The sequence below is a fragment of the Pteropus medius genome, unplaced genomic scaffold, assembly GCF_902729225.1.
Source record: "Pteropus medius unplaced genomic scaffold, Ma_sr-lr_union100, whole genome shotgun sequence".
NCBI lineage: Eukaryota > Metazoa > Chordata > Mammalia > Chiroptera > Pteropodidae > Pteropus > Pteropus medius.
The window spans coordinates 5,677,081-5,689,101 of NW_024350325.1; the positions used below are offsets into that span (position 1 = coordinate 5,677,081).

Sequence of the window (12,021 nt, forward strand, 5' to 3'; positions counted from 1 at the left end):
AAGTATGAAAGAAGGAAAGTCCCTTACAGCCCAGCGCACGTTGAATTCGGGAGAAGGGAGTTTGGTTGCTAGGTGACTGTTTGTTGGAACTTGAAGTAGTATAGCTGAGAAAAGTGAAAACCCCCAGGCAGTCTGGATAGAGAGGAGGAATCATGTTCATTCTTACTCCGAGAGCTAGCTGCCTTCCTTTTCTTTTTATAGTTCCTGCCTTTTCTGTTTTGGAATTCCCTGAGTATTCAGCACCTTACCAGGTCCCATAACATGGGGCAAGGCCCGTTCCGAAATGAACCCTCCGGAGCCTCTCACACAGAGATCTTAGTGGTTTGTCCCTTGTCACCCTACATGACTGGCATGGCTCAGCCTCTTTGCTCTATGGAATATATTTGACTTGTTTCATGCAGCTGCCAATGTTGATTGGAATGCTTGAAATTACTGAGTGTTTACTATGCCACTGGGTGGGGATCTCAAGCTAAATATAATGTTTTGTCTTCCTGTAGAGCTACAGAAGATTTTTAAAAGCAGTAGAATAAAGTTCTGTCAAATCAGGATTACAGGGTCCATTGCAAAGTTCTTAATTAGATAGCTTTTTTTTAAAATGGACTTAAAAACCATGAACACATTCCTTGTACTAGTTCTGAGGTTATGCCAGGCCAGATACATTAAGTAGATAAGAATATTTTGTAATTAGCCTATTATTCATATGCTAGCAAGTACTGCTTGAAAACATTTAAGTTAAAACATAAACATATTCTGGGTGGTGTGGCTTATTTCAATTGTTTTGCTGGGGTGGGGAAGACTTTTTCAACAATAGGTATTATAAATGTCAAGTATTTCCAGATGTTACCAGAACTAATAACAATTTAATCAATTAAATTAATTGGGCTCCTAATGAAAGATTTCCCCTCCCCTTTGTTAAAATATTATACCTATACATATACTGTATATTCCTGATGTACAACTTGCTTTTGATTATGCTAAATGACATTTCTCCTGATGAGCAGAAAGTAAATTTTTGAATATTTGATCATTTAATCTTATTCTTTTCTGAGTTTTTTTTCTTTCTTTCTTTTTTTCCTATTCTTTTAGAGCTAGTAGATCTTCCCTTGGTAAAGTTTGACTTTTCCTGCAATAAAGTGCTCGTGATTCCCATTTGTTTTAGAGAGATGAAGCAGCTGCAAGTATTACTACTCGAGAATAACCCTTTGCAGTCTCCTCCAGCACAGGTGAGGGGCCTGGCAAAAATATACGGGATACGCTCTCAATGGTACTTAGGCAACTCTCGGCACAGCCAGTTTTTAAATAGTCTGCTGATTTAATATTGTATTAGACATGATCATAAACAGTCATAGTCTCTAAAAGGATGAATCCTTGGGTGAGTCTGAGTATAATAAGTTGTGTTCTGCTGTATCAAGTCCATTTACCAGCATTTGGCTCACTATTCTGATCACTGTAATCCCAGAATTATATGTTTGACTATTTTACTATTTGTACATCCATTTGAAACATTTTTATGGAGTGTATGGCTTACAAAAAGAGTAATATATTCCATACTTTAATGTTAGCTGGTAATGGAGCTTAAACATTTTGAAATATGATTATTGGTTATTTAGAGACAAGATTCAAGCTCAAATATTAAACTATTTTAGAAAAAAATGAAGTATGTCTACTTCCAGAATCGGAACGTCACCAGGTCAGTTATCGGCCTTCTATACTTTTTACACTATGTGTTCTTAAACACATTTCTGTTAGAATTTTGCATTTTAATGTAAGAAAAACTACAAATTACTTGAGTATGGTTTTCTTTTCAGAGTGGAATTTGGAGGAAATGACTGCCTAAATTCTTGTATTTTCCAGAGAGGTCAAATTGAGTGTGGATGGTTGAAGTGTTATTTAAAACGAAAATGCAAAAATTAAAATATATAGTCAGATGTCTGGAGTTTCTATTTTGTTTTGCCATGAAAAAGTAAATACGTATTACGAATTTCTCTACAGATTTGCACAAAGGGCAAAGTGCACATATTCAAGTATCTGAGCATACAAGCATGCCAGATTAAGACTGCTGACTCCCTTTATCTCCACACAATGGAGAGGCCACAGTTACACCAGCACGTGGAAGACAGGTGAGTGTGACTGTCCTGTCTGAAAGCCCTTGTTTAGAATTTGCTTAGGCCAAGCTGTTTCAGGTAACTAACTCCAAAAATCCTTTTGCTCCACTCAACCAGATTTATAATTCAGAGTTTCAGAAATTTTTGGAATAAAAAAGAGAAAATTGATGCTGTCGATAGTATTTTGACCACTCAAATCTTATCCACTCTCTCCTAATCAATAATCAGTCCTTGTTAAGAATTGTGTGTGTGTGTGCATACTAATGGGTGTGTGTATATCCTTATAAATAAGATCTGTAATATAAATATAGGCATTTTTTGCTTATCAATTAAAACAATGATATCAAGCTCAGACATGCCTTTTTTTACTTATTAACTTTTAATATGCTTCCAGAACATTGTTCAGAAAAACTGCAGGCTTTATTTTTTAAATTCTCTTTTAAAAATCCAGTATACATAGTTTTGCCATTTCCTGTTTAGATGGAAGTGTTAGAATCTTTTTGCACATGCTTGGCCTTTTTGTGGCATAAATTGGGCCTTGAATTTCAGAGAACAAAATTTCCACATTGAACACACTTAGAGAAACACAGATTGTTTTTGAGAAGTCTTCATTGCAGGAATCTTTCCTTAACTTTATACTAAAAAAGTAAACTAGTGACTTAAAATCTCAATCTACCTTAATGGTATTGATGCAGGACAGGGCAAATTTCCTGGAGTTGGGGGACACCAAGCCCTGCACTGAGAGAAGAGGGTTCTTTGGCGGAGAGTATTGAAAGAATTCAACACACACGCCAAAGTTAAGGTCAAAAGGAATGTTTATTAAAGAGAGGGAAAAGCAAAGACTAGATAGAGAAAGCAAAGACAAAAATCCAAGACAAGGAGATAAAGCCCCGGGTGTCAAGGGATCCAGTTTATATATCATTCTTTAGTTCCTGTGAATTATAATTTAAAGACATTTTTTGCCCTTTTTTTTTTTGATACGGACATACAGTGAGGAAGGGGAAGAGTATGAAGCCTGAAAGGCCTGCTAACAGTTCCCAGCCTTTAATTCATAGGTTCCCTATGGTTTAAAATGAACAATTTTATTTGTGTAAGGCAGCCACTTAAAGACTGTTTTTTCCTGTTTCCCCTTCCACAGGTGTGGGGAATGGGTTGTTAGCAATCCCAGCAGAAATCTTTCTTTGTTCTGCAGGTGTCCTCCTGGCCTTGAAAGTTACCAACATTTTAAAACATAAGAAGTCAAAGCAATTAGGTAGTTTTTGCTTTTTTATATGCTAGAATCAGTAAAATAAGGAAATTTTTAACTGTTTCAAAAAGCAAGCTACTCGGTTAGAGTGTAAATCCATGAAACTCTGAACACAAAGCATTTATTTTGCACTCTAGTTAGACAGTACAAGTATCTGGTTTTCATTAGGCCCTTGTCTTAACATCCTTTAATACTGGCCTGATTTGTTGCCGCACATTAATAATAAAAATTTGTATAGCAAAGTCATTGTTTAAAAATAAATTGATGTATCTTGTAAACTTCATGATTTTAATTTTTTCTAAATGAATTCAATATCGATGGCATCTATCCCAGCAAGAAGGATTCTGATTCAGGCGTTGGAAGTGATAATGGAGATAAGCGATTATCTGCTACAGAGGTAAAGTTCATGATCGGTTTGTGATTTTTTTTCCTTCCATGTTTCTAGATATATCTGCTCCATTCATTTATCTCCTTTCTCCAAATTGCTTTCACAAACATTACCTTGATATTACCATACCCTCTGGTAATATCAGGTAATGTTTGTGAAAGCAATTTGAAATGCTCCAAGCATTATATAAATATTAGCTGTCATTAGCTTTTTCTGCATCTTTAATAATTTGTAAATATCTCAAAAGTAGGGTTCCTATCTCCTTCCCCTTCTTTCACACCCTCCACATTATCTGGAATTTCCTTGAAAGCTTAATAAATGATGTACAAGTATCTGAGAGACATTTTTTAATAAATATATTTGTTTTTAAGTGACAGAGTAGTTTAGGAAAAAGTTGTTATATGCGTGTGTAAATGTTCAGGAATCAAATGTACATTGCAATTTTGCAGTTTACCCCAAGGAAATGCATTTATGAAGAGCCATAATTTTTATAGCAATATTTGTTTCCTGAAACTCTTTTCAGATCATTGGATAAAGTTTAATTATTTTTAAGCTACAAGGCCTCCCACACTAGAGCTTCTGAAAGTGGTTATAAAATAGCTCACTTAAGACATTTGTTATCTCATTCAGTCTCAAATCTTTCACTATTATACCATTAAATGGGGCTCCTTGACTGAGGGAGCTATAAGGGAGAGGAGGAGTGAGTAGGGGATGATGTATCATCAGTTTGTCGCACCACTGGGTGGGGCCGATCAGAGTTTGGTGTTACCCCAACAGTAGTGGGGAGGGAGAGAAAACTACGGCACAGGCCTGCAGTTAGCATTTTCCCTCAGTTCTTCCTCAAATGACGCAGTGAAGAATCGCAGGTCATTGAGATTTAATAGTTTTATTAAAAATATATTTTAGAAAGACAAAGAATGCCCCAAGGAGGCACATGGTCCCAGCACAATAACCAACACAAAGGGGCCAAAATAGCCACAAAAGGACAAAAAGGCCACCAGAAAAAGAGAGCTCAGAAGTGGGAATGTCTGCCTTACATTTGGGCCATGATGGGGTGGTTCCAAAGGCATTCTTCAGTGATTGCCAAGTGAGGCATTTTGATTGACACCTGCTGCTATATAACTCTTTGCCTAGTACGCATGTGCTTACCCAGAATTCTTCTACCATTGGGGTGGTCTTCGTTCCTGCTGTCACTCATGTCTGACTAGCTACCTAACACTAATACAGAAGATTGCAAAAGGAAGAAGAGTTAGTAGGCAGAAAAAAAAAAGAAGGAAAAAAAAAAAGCCAATATCAATAAAAGAATATGACTTTCATGGAGCCACATGAATAGTTTACTGTAGTTCCCTAGGGGAGAAAATACTCAACACATTTCTTTATAAGCTATATTTAATTCATTCCCGTTAGCTTTATTAAAATTTGTGAGTCCCTTGAACTGCCCCATTGTTTCAGAAATTACTCACCCTAAGCTTATTTTCTATGAAATTAACAGACTATGCTTTATTCTTTATCTGTCTTCTAAGGATAATTAAGTTCATTAATGAAGCATTATTACAAAGAACTTCATTATCCTTTTGTTCTCACTTCGTATAAGTAGGATGCTAATATCATTCTAAAAGAGGCCAGAAGTGTAGTCCTTCTCCCTCTTAACTAGCTATATATCTTTGGAATTTCGTTGAGTTTTTAAAATGGGAGAAGATTGGAAGGGAGAACTTAGAGAAGGTTACCTTCAACAAAATTGCACAAATCTTCCCTTTGGCTTCTTCTTATCTTGCATTGTAGCATGATTACCTGAGAACACCTCCAAGAAATTTGTTTTTTAGAATGATAAAGGTTCTGAATTATGCCGTGTAGCTTTCTGTTTTCACTTTGTTTGCCAGTATTTCACCATCTATGGTCAGTTGATCATGCTCCCCACTTATATCTCATTATGGAGTTCAAAGGTCACACCGTATTCTCTTTCTTTGGCTGTTGCCATTATCTAATCGATTTAGCATTTGTCACCAAGAAGTGAAAAAACACATCTTTCTCAAGATAAGCCAAAAAATTGGGGGCTTAACAAACATCTCTTTAATGAATGAAATACATGTTTTCTGCCAGTTTCTAAACAATTTGACCACTGTCCAAAAGTAAATAAACACTAATAGCCTCAGGAATTTAGGAGCAAGCCTCAACCACCTTAAGCGTGTGCTGCTGAGGAGCTTCCTGATTCCTGTGATTTGGAAAGCTTTTCACTAAATAGCAACACTAAAGTGGATACATAGGAAGATAAATGAGGATTCATGTTTCATTTGTGAAAGAATGATAGATTTTTCTTAATAAACTTCATTAACTGATGTGGGAAACAAGACCCCTAGAGAGAATTAACTCTGAGTACCAAGTGGAAGTATTATTTTGAAAACTGCACAAACACATGTTCCTTTTAAGTCCTATAATCACATAGCACTTTTATACATTTAATGCAACATCCTCCTCCTAAAACAGAGAAATAAGCCAAAGCATAGTGTTTAATATAAAATACACATAAATGTGATATTGTCACAGAAGTTGACTGCCTGCTTTTTGTGATGAGCCACATGAAACCTTAATGGAGTGTTGGTAAATTAGTGTTATTCTCAGATCTGATAATAATATTACTATTGAAACAATTGATTAGATTTAGGGCTGGTGTGTTAGTGTATTTGCAAGTATCCTTTGTTCTGTTAGGTGTTACCCAGTACTTCTTAGTGCAGTAACTATGACTCTCAGGTTGGAAAATATCATCAGGCACCTGACAAAATTTCAGCTCCAAACATGTGTACAGAGAGGTGTTAGCTCGATGAATTTTGACAAAACGAGCATACCCATATTACTAGCTGCCAGGTCAAGAAACAGCTTTACCAGCACCCCAGAGAGCCCCATTCATGCACCCACCCCCCAACCCAAGAGTAGCCACTATCCTGACTTCAAACACCATTGAATAGTATTGCCAGTTTTTGAGCTTATATAAGGGAAATTGACCTCTGTGTCTGGCGTCTTTTACTGAATATTATGTTTTTGAGAATCACGGTCTGGTTCATTTTTAATCACATAGCATTCTCTTAGTCTGCACTGATGTGAATGTAGTGCCTTTGAATGAAGCAGTGCCCTGTTTCTTTTCAGCCTTCTGATGAAGACACAGTTAGCCTCAATGTGCCAATGTCAAATATCATGGAAGAGGAACAGATCATCAAGGAGGACTCGTGCCATCATCTTAGTCCAGTAAAAGGTCTGAGAATGCTTGTTTTTGTTTCAAATGCTATGTTATACCTGCACAAATATGGCAGTGATAATAGTTGATGTTTATGGAGCTTTTCCTATGCACCAGGTACTGTGCTAATCTGTGAAGTTGGTCTCATTCAAAGTTTAAAATTCTGAGGTGGATGCTCTAATCATGTCCATTTTATAGAGGAAACCAAAGCTCAGAGAGTTGAAGTAACGTGCCATTGGTCATGCAGCTAGTAAATAGTGGAACTGTTCTCATTCTGAAGAGTTATGCAAGATTCTTTAAATCTGTTACTGGAAAGAAAATATTGATATATTATTTAGTATAACTCTAGCTTTGTAATACATAAAATCCCCAAATCTCATTAGTTTAACACAATCCAAATTCAGTCTAAATAGATGTTCATGATTGACAGACAACTCCCCACCAGCTAGTGATTCCAGAACCCAAACTCCTTTCATGCTGTGACTCCACCATCTTTAATACAAGACTTCTGTTTCAAGGCAGTGGGGGAGGAGTTTGCTCACAGGAAGTTTTTATGGACTGGGCCTAAAAGGCACATCCATCGCTTATAAGCTAGAGTTGGTTACATGGCCAGAGCTAACAACATGTGAGGGTGGGAAAGGTAGAGATATGTCCCCCACCTTGACTTTGAGTAAGTCAATTCACCTTAATTCAATCACCTGCAAATGAAATGATTAGATTAGATGATCTCTAATGTCTTCTACAGCTCTAAAGTTCTGTGGTTATTTAATAATCACCAAATGATTACTAGGCACTCTATGTCTTGAATACCTTCAAAATTCTAGTAATATATTTCATATCTTGGTGGTTAATGACATTATGGCAATATTTTTGACTGTTCCTGTTTATTCAGTGACTCTTAAAGAAATTACAGAAATTTAGTGTTTACTAATTTGGGACAGAGACTATTCCATGATATATGAACAGATTAATATGCAGATTATTTCCCTAATAGTTTGAATATGCTCTCATTAGTGATGGGAGAGCCATTTAAACCAACTCAAAGTTTAGTGTTTGCTTTCGCTTTTTACATTTAGGTTTTTAAGTTGAGCACTTAAGTTTAGCATTTACGTTGATCTGAGATCATGATTGGAACCATATGTTGTCCAAAAACATAACTGTATACTTTATGCAAAAATATAACTGCCACTTTATTAATTTAGATAAGCCTCATTACATTACGCAGTATAAGAGGTAGTGTTTTAAGAAAATTTTTAAAATAAAGTAATTTGTTAGCAGTGAGTTTTTTCCCCTCTGTTACAAAAGCAAGTATTCTGTAGGCCAGGAGCCCTTGGTCCTTTTTAGTCTTCAGATCTGAGAAAAGAGATCTGCTTCATGTTTTTGCCTCTCCTATACCCTCTGGAACATATTCTAGTTGGATGTGCTCTGAGAATATGTTCCTCCCTATGTGGCCCTTATCATAGTCACATCTTTTGTTATGATTTTTGATTCTTTAGTTCCTTCCCATACTCTTCCTTGAGATTGTTTGCTGTGTAAAGACCATGAGTCAGATTTTGACTTAATTTTCTTAAATCCCTTACAATGTTTAGCATAATACCTGCTATGAGGTAGTTGCTCAATAAATATTTGTTGAATTTTGGATTTGAAATAGTTACTAATCACACATTACTGAGAGCACAAAAGCTCTCTTTTATACTTTCTTTTCTCTGTTCCTTAAAAAAGTAAGAGGAAGTTTCATTTCTTTCATGAGGAACTAGGCCATATAGAGGCCTCAACTTTAAAGTTCAGTCTGGGGCTTTCTGTTTATTTTACTTTTCTTCTTCCTCTTCTTTTTTTGTCTTTTCCTCATATCCTTTGAGGGAGAAAATACTTGGGTCATTCATATACTTCCTTAAGAGGTAAGAGAGAAGATTGAAATAATTAGACGATACATTCGAGGGTAATCTGTACTTTGTTCATTGGTTCATGAAATCATGCTTTCTACCTGTCTTCATATTTTCCTAATAGGGGAATTTCATCAGGAATTTCAACCAGAGTCTTCCCTTGTGGGTGACAATGACAGCTTAGGAGAAGAAAGAGACCAATTTACCCATGGAACAGATGTTCTTCACTCAGAATTTATAAACTATAATAAGGTAAGTTGAGTATCAACCAATTTATTTATTTATTTACTTGCATTTGGTTCAAGGGTACTAATCCATCACTTTAAATGTCAGCTTCCTGTTACCTTCCTCAGCCTTTATAACGTCATCTCAAAGCTCAGCATATTTATTATCTGACATTAGTTGCCAGTTCCTCCAATACAATACCTCTCCATTTGTTGACATATGTGTATGATTTTCTTTTGTATTCAGAAAATACACAACATTCCACTGCTTAGTGCATTATATCGGTTAGCAGACATCACATTTACCATTACCATTCAATAAAAGCTAAACTAGACAGGTTTCACATTCTCTTCAATGTATTCTAGATGAATGCCTCTCTTGGGAGTATATCCGTAGTATAAAGAGAAAAACAGAGACTTTTAAGACCTGAAAATGAATGTCTTTCCTTTTTGGAAAGATCACTCTGAGAACACTTACTCTAGGCTGTCGTTGCACTGAGGGGCTGAAAGGTTGGGTGAAGCCACTAAGCTGTCAGGTGAGGCTTCATCATAGCAGTGGCAAAAAGAAGAGGGAAAATCTATCCTTTTACTAAAGTTGATAGTTAAAGTTCCACTTTGAGGCATTAGGTGCCGTGGTATGTTTCTGCCAGTCTTTATGGTATATGCCGTGGCACCCAAGAATCATGAAGATAATCCTTTTGGTAAAATTCAGATTCTTCGTGGCTTTCGAGAGTTGATGGTCTCTGAGTTCATGTGTTAAAGCCAAGTGTGGGGTCTCTAAGAGCTCATCCTTATTTCCTGATTTTATATTATAATTTCCAGACTCTGTCTAAACTAACATCTCTGGGCACCACCTCCAAGGGAGCTGGGAAGAAAATAGCTGAATTTTACACTGTACAACGTGCTCAAGAGGTCTTTATGCCCTCAAGACAAAAATAAAGAACCTAATATAGGACTCAACATTTGTAGAAACTAAGATTATTTCCAAAGTTATATACAGGCATACCTCAGAAATATTGTAGGTTTGCTTCCAGACCACACTGCAATAAAGCAGATATTGAGATAAAGCAAATCACATGAATTTTTTGGTTTTCTGATGTGTATAAAACTATGTTTACATTATATTGTAAAGTATGTTTACATTATATTAAGTGTGCAGTAGCGTTATATCTAAAAAAGTATACATATCTTCATTTAAAAATACTTTATTCCTAAAAAATTGCTAACTATCATCTAAACCTTAAATGAGCCACAATTTTTTTGCGGGTGGAGGGTCTTACCTTCAGTTTGTAAAAACTGCAATATCTCAATAAAGTGAAGTGGAATAAAACAAGATATGCCGGTAGGAGGAGGAAACACAGAAATCTTTAATTCTTTACTCTATATCCAATCCATCATTAATCAATCCATCGATTGTTGTTTCAGACTGTCTCATGCCCGCTGCCTCGTTGCTACCCTCTACCTCCAGCGACATTGCTCTAGTTGAGCTTCATCATTTCTAATTTCCATGACTGCAGGAGTCCCTCACACCAACTTCTTATCCAATATCCTTTTCCCATATGCACATGTGTGTGTGCGTGCACATACACACACGTGTGCTCACACATATACATACTTTATGTTCTGCCACCAGCCAGTCTCCTAACATATCAGTCTAATGACATTGCTCTGAGGCCAGTGGTTCTCACAAGGCTCTCCCAGATTTGACCTCTGTCTAACAGTTCTAGGATAAGCCTGTCACAAAACATGGAAAATTGGGCTTTTGTCTTTATTTTATGAAGAGTTCATCTTAAGTTGAGAATCTAAATAAAGTAAAGATGAAACCCTGAAGAAAAACAATCAAAGCAGTTAGTAAAATAAAGCATGCTATTTAAGAAAAGCAGTTTCTCTAGATTCAGAGATTTCAGGAAGCAAAGGGCTGTTGTACAGAATGGATCCTATAGGCAGAGTCTAGAGGAGCAAATAGGGGTGTAGAAATCCACTTGGCAAATGTTTCCTAGGTGCCCGCTCCTTCAAGAATCTCTTGGAAAGTTGAGAGAAGAACACTACTAATAAAATAAAACCTAAATCTGTAATGAAAAGTCGTACATTGAAAATCAGGCCCATTTTAGCCTTGAGGTGCATGACTTTAAAAGCCTGAGAGAGTGTGCTTGACAGCCAGCAAGTGTGCCGACCACTCCTTGAGGACCAAGAGTTCTGTGTTGTATCTAATCTTGTTCTCGCTCCACTGAATTAGCATCTCGTGCTTTTGTAACTAGAGTTGATCCTCATTATTCACGGCAGTTCTGTTCTGTAAAGTCACCTCAAACTGAATTATCAAATACTGAGCCATTTCTCCTAGGGAAAATACAGTGATAGGTTCCCGCGAAACTCTGGTTCACAACATATCATCAAATGGTTAATATGTAACCTTGCTTTATTGTGTTTTATGTATTTTACTTTATATGTGTTTCTATTTGAAGACACCTTATTTAATATGTATTGTTGACTCATTAACATTGAACTTGCAGCCAGCACCACTGTAACTCGTACCTGAAAGAAGCTTGTCTAACATGCATGTTTTCTCTGTAAGACACATCACAGCCTTCTTGCACTTAGAAGCACTCGACCGCACATTAGCACTATGCTTGGGGGCATTTTAAACAGCGAAATCACCCAGAAAAGCACGAAAATGTGAAAATTGGCACTAAATAGACTCTGAAGAGGACACTTGTTTACATTATGAGAGTTGAAATAAGAAAGCAGAGCATCGCCTTGCCGGCACATACATGTCGGGGACTCACGTTTTTCAGCATTCTACGCATGTCTATGAATGGCTCTGAAAGCACCACGAGTGTTGATTTTGGGGTCACAAATAAATTTTAGTGAGTAGGCAAATTCATAAATACAGAATTCACAAATAATGAGGATCAGCTCTATAACTGTCTAACTTAGCAAAAGAAACCC

At 36.5% G+C, this 12,021-nt stretch overlaps 1 protein-coding gene across 1 annotated transcript in view; it reads left to right on the top strand.

The window, feature by feature from the left end:
- The window catches only part of LRCH1 (leucine rich repeats and calponin homology domain containing 1), a 179,489-nt gene that overhangs the window by 122,977 nt on the left and 44,491 nt on the right, over positions 1-12,021 (top strand). The window contains exons 5-9 of the mRNA XM_039839339.1: positions 1,087-1,223; positions 1,993-2,120; positions 3,685-3,748; positions 6,881-6,986; positions 8,976-9,103. Coding sequence (XP_039695273.1) covers positions 1,087-1,223; positions 1,993-2,120; positions 3,685-3,748; positions 6,881-6,986; positions 8,976-9,103 — 563 coding nt within the window. The remainder of the gene's footprint in view (positions 1-1,086; positions 1,224-1,992; positions 2,121-3,684; positions 3,749-6,880; positions 6,987-8,975; positions 9,104-12,021) is intronic.